The following is an 18,134-nucleotide window of genomic DNA, read 5'->3' as shown; positions in this document are numbered from 1 at the left end:
AGTTATTTTTTTGTCCTCCTGATACTCATAGTCAGCTGGGATAGGCTCCAGCACCCCCCGCGACCCTTGTGAGGATAAGCAGTTCAGAAAATGAATGAATGAATGGTCACTTCCTTTATAAGTCCTTTCAAAATATAGGAGGAAATAATGAGGCACTCAACTGAAACGAGTAGTATTTCATACTATATATGCACAGAAGCTTCGTGCTAATTTTGCCCATTTTTGGTTCACTTGTGCAAAAGTGGCACGGTAATTTGTACGTTACAGCTTTTCCATTGTGACGATGTAAAAGCGTCTTGTTTTGTCTTTTTGTTTTTTTGTGTCATTCAAGTGCGCCGCTCGTTTCCCGGGCAAAGCCCCTGAACCTGAATAGCACTCTTCCTCGCTGATCTCCGATTGGGTCCGCCGGGCAAAATGCATTGTCCGGGTCGCGTCGAGCGGGCCCCGGAACCCGCATAACGACACGTCAGCCAGTGAGAGTGGAGGCCGTGGCGAAGCTTGTTTATGTGGAGTGCTGGCTCAGGGTTCCGCCCACCGACGTATCTGTGATCGCAGGGCACACAGGCACAGAGTGTAAAATGGCGCACAGCTGTCGGTGGCGCTTCCCCGCTCGGCCCGGAGGGAGCAGCTACTCCGGCACCGGGAGGAGAGCGGGCCGGATAAGGGTCACCGCCTCGCTAAGGAACGTCCCGGGAGCCCAGCCGCAAGCCGCTGGCCTCGGACCCGGCTTTGATGCTGCACTCCAGGTCTCGTCGGTCATCGGGAGCAACCTGCAGAAATTTCGGGATGCTTTGGGGGAGTCCAGCGATTCCAGCAGCGCAGAGGTAAGGAAGCCAGGTGGACGGGGGGTGACGAGTTGGATCCTATCGGGGAGCTCCGGTCCCGGTAGAGGAGTTCGATCGTTCGTTGATGAGTAGCTAACGGTACCAACGTGGACCATTAATCGGGCTATCCCTCTTGCGTCCTCGCTGAGCCAAACTTGCCGTTGCCGGGATGCTGTGCTAAAAAAACTTTGCTGCACTTTTACGATCGTAAACTTTAACCCCAAAAACACACTGCAGCGAACCTTGACGTGCACTTGTGTTCGGTTCTGCTGGGAACAAAGTTTGAAGTACAAGTGAGAGGAGAGGCGACATCCTTGCACACTTTTGGTTGGGCGAGTGTACTAGTGCTAGCACGCTAACCCAAAACAATCCCATTTTCTTGTGTGTTTAGGTTTAGGATTAGGTTTATGATGGCGTATACGAGCGAAGACGCGTTATGGTTTACATTATTCACGAATTAAAACACGGGTCATGTACCAAGCCACGACAGCCGCTTTACTAGTTAGCTACTAGATGTTAGCTCCACTGGGAGCTTCACACTTGGACGTCTCGTTTGAGGACCCAGTAAAAGTTGCCGTCTTGCATTTACACCCACGTTCGGATCCCTAAGCGAAAATGGAGCTAACAACAAGTTGCGTGTGTTTGCAAGGACGTTTTTGACGACACGGAACCCTTCAATGGGGTGTTTGAAAACATGTCAACTTGAAGGGGGGGGAGTGAGTAAACAAATGAGGTCCAAGTTAGCTCCCTTTCGCGGAAGTATTATGTTTCATTTGCACTCTTTCGCACCATCGGTGCATTTCCTACCGATAAATTGGCCTCAATTACAATATGATGCTTTTAATTGTGTAGGAGCATCTTGCTGCGAACATTATGCTAACCTAGCCGCTGGGTTAGCTGGCTCGCTAACTGCCTGTAAAATATGTACATTAAAAAAGTCCCCTCTTTAATGTTATCACTGCTGCGAATATTAAGCGTGTGTTTATGCTTTTTAAAAATTTATTAACCACACAAACATGATGTGGAAACCCGGTTGTGCTATTTGTACTTGTTTTTTGGGGGGGTTGGCTAGGCTAGCTCAATGAGCATACTACGCCACGCTTAGCCGTCATGCTACTAGTGATGCGTTGGAAATTGGTAAGTGAAGCCGTTCTCTAGTGCACGTAACCCGGCGTGGAGAGGCTGTACGCACACCCCCCTAGATCGGGGTTGCAGTGCACGATTTGTGTCTTTTAATATCGCACGCGGGGGGCCTCGGTGGGACTCGGGGCTTCGTCGAGTGACAGACGCTGCGCGTGTAGGGCCGGCTACAACAACAACGAGCCCCCCGCCTGACGGGCCGTGTGATGTGGGGGTGTGTTCGCCTTAACGAACTACCATCTTCCTTTCCCGTCAGCACCGGCGTGCAGGCGTTGCGGGGACGATCGGGTGGGCTTAGTTGGACGGGGACCGACGGCATAGGTTATGGATGGAGTAGTTCACATGCATGCCGGTGGTTTTTGGGCAGATAGTTTGGAGCCGAGTCAGGGCAGGTGCTTCAATTCCTTCCCCGACCCTTGTGAGCTAAATAATGGGTGGCATTCACGAGGAGTAAGTAGCTCCAAAATGGTACTCGAGAACTAGTGAAGTCACTTTAGGGTGATATGACTCAAGTCGAAGTAGTCTAATGAAGGATTTCACGAGGATGTATTTATTTCAGTGGAATAAATACTTGGAGAATTATTTGTGTTGTATTTTTTTAATGAGAGCAGTAAAAAAAAGCTATTCTGTCATTAATTTAACGGAAAATGTGTTCATTTGAATACTGCGAATTGATTAAAATTACTGGTAGTGCTTGAGTAATAATATTTTGATTATTTGTTTAGTCATTTAAGAATGTTAGTACTTGGATTAGATTAGATAACTTTATTCATCCGGTATTTGGAAAATTTCACTGTCACAGTAGTAAGAGGGTGAGAATACAGACACAGAAAAAGACATTTTAGACATAAATAAATAGGTAAAAATACTTAGATTGTCATGGTATTGAATTGAATGCCTTTATTGTCATTGTACAAGTATAATGAGATTTAAAGCTTCACAATGAAATGTACTAATAACAACAATAAACAAACAAATAATCAATAAATAATAAAGAAAAAGTAATGAATAAGTAGTCGTAACAAAACAAGCAATACTAATACATAATAAATAAGCAATAAATAAGACATCAACATAATAAATAGTCACTAACATAAATAAGTAGTCAACATAGTTGAGTTGTTAACTTACTTTTTGTGTTTTCAAAGTAAACCTTTAGTTTTCACTTGGTAGTTGTAGGGATGGGTTAAAATCTTTTAAAGCAAAACAAAAAAAGCTCAAATCCAAGTATTAGCCAGGCCCAAGTGGTAGTCCCCACTTTGTTCCACCTGCATGTACCCTGGGGCCTATTGTTAAATAAAAAGCGCAATGAAGACATCAAAATAGCTCGGCTCATTAGCTTTGTGAATAAAACCAAGCCAATCCCTGCTGACTTTGAGCACCAGTTCACGGACGGGTCGGGAGCCCATCACAGGGTGGTACACGCATTTAATATATTTGTTATTTTTAATGAGGCAAAACATATTATTCGCAGGATCACAGCACAAATAAAAGCAGCACTGTAACACTTTCAAGTCAGACTTATTGCTTCAAGTTAGAAGGATGCAAGGACGAATGGTGACACTAAAAATGGATTAGCTTTTGCAAATCAAACGCATAACCAAAAATTATACCCGGTGACTACGAAAGGGATGAAAGTATGCCACCTTGTTTGATTATGTAGCCAAATTCATCATTGTGCAATAATCTAGGGTGACAAACATATGTTTTAGTGAGCGATTCATGTCTGCCGCCTTAAAAAAAAAACATATTTCATTCAATTTATCTTTATTTTTGTAGCCTCGGTCTGTTTTTTTAACTTTCTTGAGTGCATTGCAGTATTATTGATGAGCTAGATTCATCCTCATTCAACTTGAAGCCTATTGAAGATGAGAACATTTGCTATAAAGACATGCTTAATCATACTTTGAAAAATACAACATTGAGATAAAATACCTTGGTACTTCAAACCTTGATCATATTATGTATTAAGAAATGCGATTTAAAAAATTTCACATGATTTATTCTCATAGAAGTTGAGCAAAACCAACACTAACCCGTTTAATATTGTTACATTAGAAAGTCTGTTATTGGTTTTAATTGGGCAATAAAAGTTGCACCCCAGATGCACCTCTTAGCAATAATAAAAAACTCGTAATAAATTGTTAAAACGCATTCTATTCATATAACAATTGCCGAATTACAGCGCAATTTGGTATTGAGTTCATTTAAGTACTTTTGTACTCAATCTCTGCCATTTATGACTACTTATTAATTACGCCTTGTGAGTTTACTCGACAATTATATTTTTTTTATTTTTGCAAGGAGTGAGCGGGATGCTTTTTGACTGTGAATTTCAAGGCTGGAAAAACATTTTCAGGTTTTATTATTATTTTTTTACCCCTCTATGTTTAAAAAAATATTTGTGGCGGCGTGGTGGTCGAGTGGTTAGTGCGTCAGCCTCACAGTTCTGGCCTCGGTGGTTTAATCCTAGTTTGGTCCTCACTATGTGGAATTTGCAAGTTCTTGTGTGGGTTTTCTCTGGGTACTCCCATTTCCTCTTACATCCCAACAACATTCATGCTAGGCTGATTGAACACTTTAGCGTGAAGGGTTGATTGTCTTTTTGTGCCCTTTGATTGGCTGACCAGCAATTCAGGGTGTGCCCCACCTGCTGGCCATAGTTGGCTGGGATCGGCTCCAGCTCCCTGCGCGACCCTTTATGACACAGGTGTGAAAGTGGTGGCCCGGGGGCCAAATCTAGCCCGCCGCATCATTTTGTGCGGCCCGAGAAAGTAAATCATGAGTGCCGACTTTCTGTTTAATATCAAATTAAAATGAAGAGTATAGATGTATATTACATTTACTGATTTTCCCCCTTTTAAATCAATAATTGTAATTTTTAATCATTTTTTCTGTGTTTTTAGTTCAAAAATCATTTTGTAAAATCAAAAAATATATCAAAAAAGCTAAAATAAACATTGTTTTAGATCTATAAAAAAACGGAATATTCAGGGCTTTTAATCCAGTTCTTTTAATCCTATTATATATAAAAAAATCTAAATATATCTAAAATGGTCCGGCCCACATAAAATCGAGTTGACGCTAATGGGGCCCGCGAACCAACCCGAGTCTGACACCCTTGCTTTATGAGAATAAGCCGTTCGGAAAATGAATAAATGAATGCCCACCAGTTGCGACATATGGCGGCTAACCAATTAGCTTGTGGCTTTTTCACCCTTTAGTCACACTCCAAAAATTTTGGGGCAAAAATATGATGAGTTGTTAGAAAAAAAATACTTGGAAACAGCAAGATAGTCATCTAAAACAATGTTTATTTTAGCTTTTTTGATATATTTTTAGATTTTACAAAAATGATTTTTGAACTAAAAAGACAGAAACAATTGATTAAAAAATGACAATTATTGATTTAAAAGGGTGAAAATCAGGAAATTTCATATACATCTATACTCTTCATTTGAATTTGATCCTAAAACAGAAAGTCGGCACTCATCATTGACTTTCCCGGGCCACACAAAATGATGCGGCGGGCCAGATTTGGCCCCCAGGCCGCCACTTTGACACAGGTGCCCCCCCCCTCCGATTCCTATTTTGAATTCTCCAGTGTGTGTGTTCGGGTAGTTTAGGTGTGTGAACTGTTGACACGAGTTGCGGACACAGCTTGTGGTTTTTCATTCGGGATCAGCGTAATGCCTCTGTGGCCAGACCGGGGCAGGATTGTTCAGCCTCACCGCAGACCGTCGGGTTGACGGGTCGCCAGCCGGACACTAGGTCGAAGGTTCCACTCCGCCCAAAGCGCCCTCCCTCCCTCCCTCCCTCCGTCAAATGTTGCCCAGACAGAAAGAGCCAAATCCAAGACAGACGCAGAAGTGGGTGTGAAAAGCAAGTTTTCTTGTGACAGCTGCCACTTTGGAATGGATTACTAAGCCTATTGCCCCGCGCGGCTCAAAGGGGGCGCTTGTCGCCTCTTGTTGTCCAAATGAAGGCATTTGTTAGCGTTTGTTAGCTTTTGTGTCTCTGTGGAGGGAATTTATTCACTCCTTTCATCCAAATTTCAGTTGCATCTTTTTTTTCTCCCTCAGATGCTAAGCTGTTCAGTTTTTTTCCTTCTGAACATGTACACCACTATTTGTTTTTATTTTTTACTACCATGACTTGTTTTGCTCATCTTTTCGTCCACAGTGACTTTATATTTGTCTGTTAAATTAGAGCTTAATATTCAAAGAGTTAGAAAGTAAGCAGACATTCAAAATGGAAGTTTTCCAAGTCGTCAATCACAAATAAATGTTTGTTTTTTGAACCTGTGACTTTTAGTAGTTTAGTATGACAAATAACTGTGGTAAAAATGAGTCATTATGTGCTTCTGAAGTAACAACAAAATTTGAATAACGCTTTTGCCGTTAAAATGTTCATTCATTTTCTTGAACGGCAATGGTCGTGAGGGGGTGCTGGAGCTGAATTTAGGCGCCAGGTGGGAGACACCCTGAATTATGTGCTTCTGCAGTAACAACAAAATTTGAATAACGTTTTTACCGTTAAAATGTTCATTAATTTTCTTGAACGGCTAATCATCGCAATGGTCGTGGGGGGTGCTAGAGCCTATCCCAGCTGACTTTGGTCAACAGGTGCGAGACACCCTGAATTGTTGGCTAGCCAAACATAGCTAGCGGCAATTTTGAGTGTTCAACCAGCTAGCCTAGCATGCATTTTTGGGGGGAATTTGAGAGAAGATTTTGGAGACAGGCAAACTCCACACAGTAAGAAGCCACCTGGGATCGAACCCACGACCCCAGAACTGCGAGGCCGACGTGCTAACCCACAGGTGTCAAAGTGGCGGCCCAGGGGCCAAATCTGGCCCGCCACCATCATTTTCTGCGGCCCGAGAAAGTAAATCAGTCGCTGTACAGTCAAAAGTCGGTCCAGGATCACGGGTAGTTGATCATATATCATCATTGATCATAATAATAATAATAATAATAATAATAATAATCTATATCTGGAAAAAAATGGCGGGTGTCTTGGCTTGGATTGTCTTGTGTGCCTTTCCATTATGTTGTCGTGCCCATATGCTCGTGAGGATCACCAATATGTTTTGGTGCGTGGGGCTCCAATCCAGCAGGTGTTTGCCTTGTTCCAATAGAAGAGACCCCTCCCCCGCTTCCCCACGTTCCCCCCCCCGCGTACCCATGGCGAGTACAGCGTGTGGACCGGAGCAGGAAGCTTTGTGTCTGCTTTTATTCTCCTGCTCAGCAAATGCGTGCGGCTGAAAGAGCGCATGCAGGCATATCAAAGGACGCGGGACGACCCCCTTCGTCCTGTCCCCCCCGCCGCCAGCCCCTTTTCTCCCCGTGGGACAATGCCGGGAGAAGAATTAGTCACGGACCCTCCTCTCCGTGGCTTTATTCGGGTATTGAAGACGTTTTCACCTTGGTTTGAGGAGGAGCCACGGACAGCGACTAGGCTGGAGTTGTCCTTCTTGAGGAAAGTTGTCCCGAGATGGGTGCCATTGTTTTCGCCCAAGCGTGAGACATAATGGACACCCACGTGCCCGTCGGGCTCACGTCTTTGTCCACTGGTCGGAAGAGGAGTGGTCTTCCTCTTGAGTGCGAGTTTGAGTCCTGACAAGGTGGAAACTACAACTAGATGATTAGGGGGGATAGACAATCAATGAAACTACAGTCGTACCTCTACTTACGAAATTTATTGGGACTTTTTTTGTAACTTGAAAATATTCGTAAGGAGAGGTGTACTTTATATGTAAATTCTTTAATTGGTTGCACGGTCTTCACACAACTACCCTTTAAAATTGGTCAAAGTGTCCCAATTTTGTATGAAAGATGTGAGGAAACACAAAAATAAGAGGAAATTGTAAGAAAATTATTTATTAATGTCTTAAAATAAATAAACCATATGAATATTGTTAATCGCTTAATTAGGGGAATTCAAAATAAAATAATGGCTAAGGAAATGCATTTACTTTTTGGGGGATTTCGTATCTCGAGTCACTCATCAGCATAAAAAAATTGTAACCTGAAACTCTTGTAGCTAGGGGAATTTGTAAGTGGAGGTGTACTTTATATGTAAATTCTCTCATTCGTTCCACGGTCTTCACACAACTGCCAACTAAAGTTGGTCAAAGTGTCCCAATTTTGTATGAAAGATGTGAGGAAACATAAAAATGAGCGGAAATTATAAGAAAAGTATTTATCCATGTCTTAAAATAAATGAAGCATATAAAAATGCCCTGCACTGCTGAAATATCTCCCTCCGTGGCTCTTATAGATGTAATACCCATATTTTCCCGCCAGGTGTTGGCTAGAGCCCCTTCTACCAGGGCCGAAAACCGTCCACTTTGTAGTACATTTTAGACTTTTACGTGTGCACTGTTTGTGTGTGAGAAAATGTGCGCCATGTTGCATTTGTAGTTTTTAATTGCTTAAGAAGAATTCAAAATAAAATAACTGGTAAGGAAATGCATTTACTTTTTGGGGGATTTTGTATCTCGAGTCACTGATTTGCATAAAAAAAATTGTAACCTGAAATATTCGTACTTGGGGGAATTCGTAAGTAGAGGTATGACTGTATTTGGGTTTCGTTGGTGACGTCTTCAAGAAAGATGAAATGCAATTTACGTACGCTCTGTTGATTTGGCTGTCGCAGCATATATTACTTAGTGTTTGTGCCTTGCTCAAGGGTTAACTTGTAACATGTAATGTTAATGTACTTTGGGACAAAGTCATGCCTGTCTTCCTTTTCTTACTCACACGCTCCCCTATTCAGTCATTACCGGAACTAATTGACTATCTCAGATCACACGCCGTCCTTCCATCGCAAATGTCAGCGATGACTTTACTTTCATTCCCCAATTAACCATTTCCACTAATCGGACATTTAATTACCGGCGCTGTTTGTAACGACTGCCTTGTTGAAATCACCACGAATCCACGTCGATGTATTTTACTTTTTACTGTAGTTTAAGAGGTTAAAACCAATACTGTTAAGTGTTTTTAGGCTACTTTGCTGAAATAATGTAGTGTAACCATTTTTCCCTTTGTATGCGACAGTCATCTTGTGCCTTTTAGGGACAGCCCCCTCCCCTCCCACTAAACTTTAACTTAAACTTTATGTAACCACACAACTGCCACCTCAAAATTCCCCTGATCATTGCTGCGGAAAGGTTTTATTTTAGATTCAGGCATTTCAGCTGTTGTTTTTTCAATGCAACGGTTGGTTTTGACCAAAACCAAGTCAGCATGATGTTCCCTTGTAAAAGAAATAAAGAAAACGCCAAATGACTAAAGGCCCGTTTTGCTATTCCTCCCACAACATCCTGGTTGCTCCAAATCAAAGTGGCATATGGAGCGCCCCTCACACACCACGGTTTGTTTACATCTTAGCCCTGCTGTTCAGATGGTCACCCGGCCGTCGTTGTAAAGCAGCGGTGAGGGGGGGCTTTGTCGTGCGTGGGGGGGTCTGGTTACCATTTCAGATTGGCTAGCGTGCGCGTTAGCATGTCGCAGAACCTCCACTCATAGTTGTCCCAGGAGACGATGTTATGGTTAATACCCAGCAACACGCTTATTTATTTATTAATTAATTATATTTATATATATATATATATTCATATTCATTTATTAATATATTAATTCATTAATTAAATTAATTTATATATATATATACTTGTATAAATACATTAATTAATCTATACAAATACATATTAATTTATTTGATTAATTTATATATTTAAATCATTTATTAATTTATATACTTATTTATTTATTATTTATTTATTAAATTATTTATTACCTATTTATTTATGTATTTTTATTTATTTATTCATTAATGTATTTATATATATTAATTAATTTACCTATTTAATTTTTATATTTATTTATATACTTATTTATTTATTTTTTATTTATTAACTTATTTATTACCTATTTATTTATGTCTACAATGTATTTTTCTGTGTCTGTATTCTCACCCTCTTGCTACCGTCACAATGAAACTTCCCGAATATGGCATGAATAAAGTTATCTAATCTTATCTAATGGTTGGTTACCATGTCTTGTTTCCTTTCCACTCCCCCGCGGACCGCGACGTCATCGCGGTCCACTCGCACCTTCGCGCCCAGTCAGAGTCGTTCGCCGGCACCCCGCCCCCCCTTTTCCTCGAGCGCCGCAACCGCGCCCGCCGGCACGCTAGAGCGCAGGAAAGGACGAATAGGAAACGTAGCGTTGAAGTCGAGGTTTAAAGATGCTGGAGGACTTTGTAGCTATGGCCTTCTTTTTAACAGAGAAGATTACTTTTGGACGCTGGATGTTTTCTTGTGCGAGAGCGCACTCGGGTAGCAGCTGCTCTGCAAAGTGGGCCAACGAGACCTCCAGTGCGTCCCTGCACGGTGACGGCTATAAATACACATGCTAAAAAGACATCCTCTACCTCCACTCTTAAGCGCACCAATTCTCCCAGTTGAAGACGTAAAGGCACACGCAAAGGTTACATTGAATGCTTTCATTTTCAAGCTTTCACCACAAAGTGCACAAATAACAACAAACAGACAAATAAATAATCAATATGTACTTTATGTATTTTTTATGTTATATATATATATATATATATATATATATTCTGTTATATTGTTATTTACTTATTTACTTTTTATTTATATATTTACTTATTTATGTATTTACATATTTACTTTTTATTTATATATTTACTTATTTATTTATTTACTTATTTACTTTTTATGTATATATTTACTTATTTATTTACTTATGTATATATTTACTTATTTATTTATTTACTTATTTACTTTTTATTTGCATATTTACTTACTTATTTATTTACTTATTTACTTTTTATTTATATATTTACTTATTTACTTTTTATTTAGTTTTTATTTATTTATTTACTTTTTATTTATATATTTACTTATTTACTTTTTATTTATATATTTACTTATTTATTTACTTATTTACTTTTAATTCATATATTTACTAATTTATTCAGTAACTTTTTATATATTTATTTATTTACTTATTAATTTATTACCTAATTAATTATGTCTAAAATGTCTTTCTGTGTCTGTATTCTCACCCGCTTGCTACTGTCACAATGAATTTTCCCAAATACGGGCTGAAAAAAGTTATCTAATCTAACCTAATAAACAACTAGTCACAATTTAATAAGTAGGGAAGTGCACAAATACCAACAATAAACAAACGGATAACATATCTTCTGTAAGGTTGCGATGGGAGCAAAGATATGTATTTTTCACAGAGTTCAAGTCTTTAAGACAATCCTTTTTGTGTCATTTTGTCTTGGCTTTTGAATCACAGGATGTCTTCTCTAAAATGAAATTATGAATGTAATCTTTTCTATTTGAAATTTTAGCTTTAGGCATTTGTTTGTGCTTTAAATGAAGGTTAGCAAAGTTTATCAATAATCATTCCAGCACGATGCACTGCAAACCACAACAATAATGATCTGAAATGAATATCTACCCAATCAAGGGTCACCGTTAACGACTGCAATTTTATGGTTAGTAAATAACATTTTAGGAAAGGATACACAGATCTGCATCTAATATGTCGATTACTTGTATGACGCACCGTATTTGACGTTTTTGAATGACGTTATCTTGATAAAAGCTTTTGAAAAGTCCGCCTTTCCCGCAAATGACTAATTTGCTGCCAGCCTTGCTCGTTGATTCTACATTGAGCTTGGCATGTCGGAATCATTTCATCAGTCCATATTCAGTTCAAGCCAAAACACTTGAATCACAATTGAGCCACAGTGACTTATGACTCATGAGCAAGCACCTAAACATGATTCCGCTTCCCTTCGGGGAGTCGAGAAATATCGTTATGTTAGTCACAGAGTGAAATGTGAACCGTGCCAATTTATTTCTGCAGGAATGAATCGATGGAATTATTGTTTGCGCTTTCAAATGTCAATTTAAACTCAATTTACAGAAACCCACCGCAATTAATTGAACTGACGACTACGCGTGTTTATTATAATGCGGAATGACGTATATGATAGGCCTAAAATTGTCATTAAGTGGCTAAACGGTCGTTACATCCGTTTTGCAGAATGAGTCGTGTTGCTTGTTGGATAAAAAAATGTACATGGATTTGTGCATAATGCTGGTCATTAAGTTTTTATTTATTCATTTTTAGGAAGAAGTGTTTGGAGGATTCGGGACAAGCACTGAACAAAAGACAATATCGAGTCCATCACCGACCTCTTCAGGTATTTAAAGCACATTTTGTCTTGATGACTGTCAAATAAGTTTAATGCCATCCACATAAGTTTGGATTTCAGAAATTTTCTAGTGTACAGACGCTCCCCTACTTACGAACGAGTTAGGTTCCGAGCGATTGTTCATAAGTTGAATTTGTTCGTCAGTTGCTCAGTGCTATATTTTGTATTATAATTTATGTTTAAGGCCTATATAAGTATATTGAAGGTTTATATAAGTGCATTTGTATGTTTAAGGCTTGTATAAGTAACACACATTGGTTTGTACTGAAAAAAACATTTAATAACATGGAGAGAATACATACAGTACTGTATACATACATTAGGGAGAGATTTACTAGAAACTGGCCGAAAGAAGCTATCTAATGACGATTGCAGTTTTCTTTTTTTCATCATAAATGATGCGGTAGCACTGTATGGCATCATTCAATTGATTTGCAAACTTTGTACAACGTTCAATATTTGGGTCCTGCTGCTCGATCTTTCTGTTTATAAATGGTACTGACGGTCGAACGATTCAAGTTGTATTCCCGTGCAACGCTCACCACCTTCTGACTCGCATCAAGCTTCGTTATTATTGCCACTCATTTCAAATGAAATGGCTTGCCTCTTCCTTGCACCTCCCTCACTAGAAGCCTTTCGCTTTTCACCAACCATATTCAATAATGGATGCACGAGATATTTAATGATACAAATGAAAAAGGTTCTTTGCGCACTGGAGATACGTTCACGCACTTCCGCATTGCAACGACCTGGGCAGAGGAAGGTAGATGCTGGGTGAGCTGAGCTCTCACAGCGCCAGTCGGTATTAGCGGCGGAAAGAAGCACTACTCGGAAAAAGGCGCGCAATACAAAATCGAACTTACAAATTTTTTTCGACATGAACGCAATTTGCAGACATGTTCGTATGTACCGTTGTTCGTAACTCGAATGTTCGTTAGTAGGGGAGCGTCTGTATTGAGTTTTTTCTTATTGGACTGTAATTTGCAGCGCTTTTAGGATTTTATTCCATTTTTTTTTATGTGGATCGAATGAACCTTCCTTCTTTAAGATCAATTGACTGGTTAGCCTGATCTTTCAAAGTCCGGTCATCAGTCTGTGACCACATTTTAAAGCGGAAAGTCTGTTTTCTTCAAATCCTTTGGATTCCTTTAGGACAATTGTTTGTCTTAATTATTTGATCGTAAAGGATATCATTTTACAAATGTAAATGTTTTTGGATTCCTCTGCAGACCCACCCGTACAAGAGAAGAAGCCAAGAGGACGCCCACCACGAGCCATCGCCGCCCTCAAAGCCGCCGCCGGAGGTGGTCTTTCCCCCCCGTCCTTTGCCGTCCCCTCGCAGGCCCAAGCGGAAGGCCCCAAAAGACCGGCGGAGAAAGTCAAGAGGTTGCCCGGCAGGCCACCCGGCACGGGGGAAAAGCGAAGAGGCCGCCCCCCGGCGTCCAATTCCAAGAAAACCTGGAGCCACGCGGCGCCTCAGGACGGCAGACTCGCCGGGTCCGAGTCCGGCGTGGACTCGGAGGTGGACAGAGACGGGAAGGGTCCAAAGAGAACGCCCCCGGGGTCCGCCCGGCCGCACGATCCCGACGTCGGTCGGTGCGAATCCAAAGTCTCCGACGTGAAGAGAGCCACCACGCTGACGTCGTTCAAGTCTCGGCTCAAGGCCTTGCCCGGCGTGCCTCGACGTCGGCGCGGACGACCGCCCTCGGCGGAACGACTCAAAGCCGAGGCGGCGGCGGCGGCGGCTCATCTCTCCGCCTCCGCCGAAGTCTCGAATCGAAGCGCCGAATCTCCGCAGTCCACGCTGACCCACGCGAACGCCGGCCAAAACCGGGATTCCTCGCCGTCATCCCCTCCCACGGCGGACCGGGCAGCGGGACTCCGAAAAAGCCCCCGCCACCGCAACCCGGTCAGGATGGTCCCCCCTTCCAAGCGTACCGACGCCACCATCGCCAAACAGCTGCTGCAGAGGGCCAAGAAGGGCGGGATCAGAAAGCCCCAACTGAAGAACATCCGTCAGTTCATCATGCCGGTGGTCAGCACCGTGTCCCTCCGCATCATCAAGACCCCCAAGCGCTTCATTGAAGACGAAGGCAACTTTCTGTCCTCGCCGCCCCACATGAAGATTGCACGCATGGAGACCACGCCCAACCCGTCGGCGTCCGCCCAAGCCGCTGCCGCCCCTTCTTCCTCCCCCTCGTTGGCGCCGGTCCCCGCCACGCCGGTCGCCGCCGGTACTACCGCCCCCAACAACTCGCTCCCCCCTCCGACACCCCCGGCGCCCCCGCCGGCCGCCCCGTCGACGGCCGACGGTCTGCCGCCCGGCAATCCCGACAACGCGGCCAACGGGCGATTCAGCAGCAGCGCCGCTTCCTGCGGCTCGAGCGCGGTGTCCCAGCATTCGTCGCAGCTCTCCTCCGCCGAGTCGTCCCGATCCAGCAGCCCGACCCTGGACGACTCCTCGTGCGACTCCCAGGCTTCCGAGGCCACGCAGGCCTTGTCGGATCAGGATCAGGATCCGGATCGGGATCGCTCCCCGCCCTCGCAGACCGACAGGGAGCCCGACCTTCCGCGGGGTTCCCGGCCTCCCTCGCCCCCCTCGGTGCCGGAACGGGTTCTACACAAGCGGAGCGGACGCGGCCGGAGAGGACAAGTTCTGAATCGATGCCAGACCACCAGGGAGACGCTCGCCAGCAGTGCCAAAAAGCCAATCATAAGCCCACCCACGGGAGTGTTGATGTCCTCTTCCTCCCTCCTAAACGCGCAAACGGTTTCGTCCATGGCGTCTTCTTCCTCCTCGCCTCCGCCCCCGCCCCTCCTCACGCCGCCGCAGCCCCCCCAGTCGGCCTCGTCTAGCACGGCCGCCATCGGCGAGCACCACTCCCCGTCGCCGTGGCTGCCGCACCACCTCCCGCCGTTCATGTCCGGCTCGTCGGTCCTGTCCAACATTTCGGACAAACGCAGCCGCTCCATTTTGCGGGAGCCCACCTTCCGCTGGACGTCGGCGTCCCACCCGGAACACCAGTACTTCTCCTCGGCCAAGTACGCCAAGGAGGGTCTCATTCGGAAACCCATCTTCGACAACTTCCGTCCTCCGCCTCTCACCGCCCAAGACGTCGGCCTGCTTCCCCAAGGCGTCGGCGGCCCCGTCAAGGGCGGCGGTTCCGGCAACGCCGCTCCCGGCGCCTTCCCGACACCCCCCGGCGGCGGCGCGGGAACGGGTAGCCGCCTGTTCGCCCCCCATCACCCTCACCCACACCCTCGCCAACACCAGCACGCCGCCCCATCCCGCTTCGACGCCCCGACCGCCCAGAAGCGTAGCCCTCTGCTGCGCGCCCCCCGTTTCACGGCCAGCGAAGCCCACTACCGGATATTCGAGTCCGTCACGCTGCACTCGTCCTCCGGCGCCGGCCCGGGTTCCCGTTTACCGCACCAGAGGTTGTCCTTGTCCGGCAGGAGCTCACGGCGCAAGAGGCACCTGATCGCCGGCTTGCTACGCGGGCAAACGCGGTCCCCGTCGCATTCCATGACCAGGCGCAGCAGCCAAATCGGCGGCCACGTTTCCACGGGGCGAAGCTCCTCCGAAATGTCCGACTCGGTCTCTAGCGGCAACCCCAACTCCTTAGCGGGGAGCTCCGCCCCTCCACTAGCTCCTAGTGCCTTAACTCCTGCTCATTTTGGCGACTTTTCCGTCCCCATGGGTCTCAACTCCCAGGGGATACCCGACGGCAGGAGGGGGCCGGCCGGAAACCCGCAAGCTCCTTTATCCACGACCACGTCGTCCTCCTCTTCCCCTCTGTTCCCCCACTTTCCTTCCGGCGACCCGGCCGAGAAAGGGGGCAAAGACAAAAACGCCTCGGCCTCCCAGGAACCGGCTCCAAAGGACAAAGAGAGGGAACCCGAGAAAATCCGGGAGAAGGAAAATAAGAAAGAAACCAGGAAGGACGTGGAGAAGAGGACTAAGATTTCCACTCCCGACGGTTCCCCCATGGCGCCCACCGCTATGTTCATAGACCCCGAAGACGCCCTTTCCTCTCTGGCTCCGAAAAAGGCCCCGCGGAGGAAAAAATCTACGTCGGTCGACCCCGTCGCGGACGCTCCCTCCTGCGAGGCGCGTGGTCTCCATGCCCCGGCCATGAATTCCATCGCCAAGGAACGTTTGCCCAAGAAGGGGAGAAGCGGCGAGAAGGGAGGAGACGGCGAGGACGGGGAAAAGGAGGAAGAGAAGCAAAGCGCTCTGAGCCAGCAGCCGGTGAGCCTTCCTGGTCAGCTCCCGGTCTCTTCGCTTGGATCCGTGCTGGAGCAAGCGGAGAAGCAACCCGTGGCCGACAAGCGGGTGGTCCGACTTCTGAGGAAGGCCAAAGCGCAGCTCTTTGAGATCAAGAAGAGCAAGCTGAAGCCCGTGGATCAAACCAAGGTCCAGGTCAGTCCTTGGCTGCAATAGTATGGTGAAAGGGTTTTGATATTTAGATAGTTTTTGCATAAAAAAAAAAAAATCTAGATAGAAATCTACATTTGTTTTTTTAAAGTGAAATCCGATCTCAGGAAACACCCACAGAGGATGTTGCTGGAGGGGGATTCCGTTCGCTTTGTCTATGATGCATAAAACAGCACAGAATGGGATAGTAAAATCAATTCCTTGGAGTAGGCAATATTTCACTGGAGTAGACCGACCTTGATAGTCCTTTTGCGGTTTTGTCCCATTGAAACTTGAGTCGGTGAATGTCTGGGTATGAGTAGCATACCTCGGCCAATTGCTGCCCTTATTAATGATTGCAATTCCCCTTATTAAGCAATTAAAAAAAACACAGGGCGCACTTAAATATTTTTTTAAAAAATTCCCAAAATGGACGGGGTGCCCAATCAGTATGCACCAAATTCAAGTTGTCGCTGTATGACGCTGACAGCTTGACTGTCTGGGTACATTGCTTGCTGACACGCTATATTTATAGAGTGAAAAGGCGGAAATGACTATTAGCAGTCGCCAATGACCTTTTTCTTCCGAAACTATCCGGAGTAGAGCCGAATTGGGTGAAACAAGATCGGTTTTACAAAAAAAATTACCATATTTTCATGACTATAAGGCGCACTGCATTATAAGGCGCACCCTCAATGAATGACACATTTTAATTTTTTTCCATGTATAAGGCGCACTGGATTATAAGGCGCCCTGTCTATTTTGGAGAAAATTTAAGACTTAAGTGCACCTTATAGTCTTGAAAATAAGGTACTTATAAAATACGGCATACACAATTTGAAAATGATCAAAAATCGTTTAAAATACGGGAAAAACGTCAAAGTTGACAGCTATGGAACAGAGTGCAATTAATTGTGTTTGATTTTTGTTGTTTTTTGGGGAGCAGGGTCAAGAGAGCGACTCTTCGGAAACCTCCGTTCACAGCCCACGCATCAAGCACGTGTGCCGCCGCGCCGCCGTGGCTCTCGGCCGTCATCGCGCCGTCTTCCCCGACGACATGCCCACGCTTAGTGCCTTGCCCTGGGAGGAGAGGGAGAAGATCCTGTCTTCCATGGGGAACGATGGTGAGGAAAATCGAGACCGCTTTCAAATCACCCCGTCCTTTGATTGGCTCGTCTCGCATTGTCCAAAATTTTCCGTCTTCAGATAAGTCGTCCGTGGCGGGCTCCGAAGAGGCCGAGCCTCAATCTCCCCCCGTCAAGCCGAGGGAGACGCGGCAAAAGGCCGTCCAAGAAGCTCCTCCCAAAAAGGGGCGGCGGTCACGACGCTGCGGCCAGTGTTCGGGCTGTCAGGTTCCCGACGATTGCGGACTCTGCACCAACTGTCTGGACAAGCCCAAGTTCGGGGGACGCAACATTAAAAAACAGTGTTGCAAGTAAGTTTTTCATTGATCGTTCGCATTAATTAACGATTATACAAGTAGC

The 18,134-nt window shown here is 44.9% G+C and overlaps 1 protein-coding gene across 2 annotated transcripts in view; it reads left to right on the top strand.

Moving 5' to 3' along the window:
- Positions 1-385: 385 nt before the first annotated feature.
- kmt2a (lysine (K)-specific methyltransferase 2A) overlaps positions 386-18,134 on the top strand; it is a 45,029-nt gene continuing 27,280 nt past the window's right edge. For both annotated transcript variants that reach the window (XM_077611357.1, XM_077611356.1), the window contains exons 1-5: positions 386-824; positions 12,149-12,221; positions 13,463-16,656; positions 17,597-17,774; positions 17,857-18,085. In XM_077611357.1, coding sequence (XP_077467483.1) covers positions 579-824; positions 12,149-12,221; positions 13,463-16,656; positions 17,597-17,774; positions 17,857-18,085 — 3,920 coding nt within the window. In that variant the 5' untranslated portion in view covers positions 386-578. The remainder of the gene's footprint in view (positions 825-12,148; positions 12,222-13,462; positions 16,657-17,596; positions 17,775-17,856; positions 18,086-18,134) is intronic.

This window comes from Stigmatopora argus, chromosome 10 (assembly GCF_051989625.1).
Source record: "Stigmatopora argus isolate UIUO_Sarg chromosome 10, RoL_Sarg_1.0, whole genome shotgun sequence".
NCBI lineage: Eukaryota > Metazoa > Chordata > Actinopteri > Syngnathiformes > Syngnathidae > Stigmatopora > Stigmatopora argus.
The sequence above is the reverse complement of the archived record's forward strand: the minus strand, read 5'-3'. Positions and strand labels throughout refer to the sequence as shown.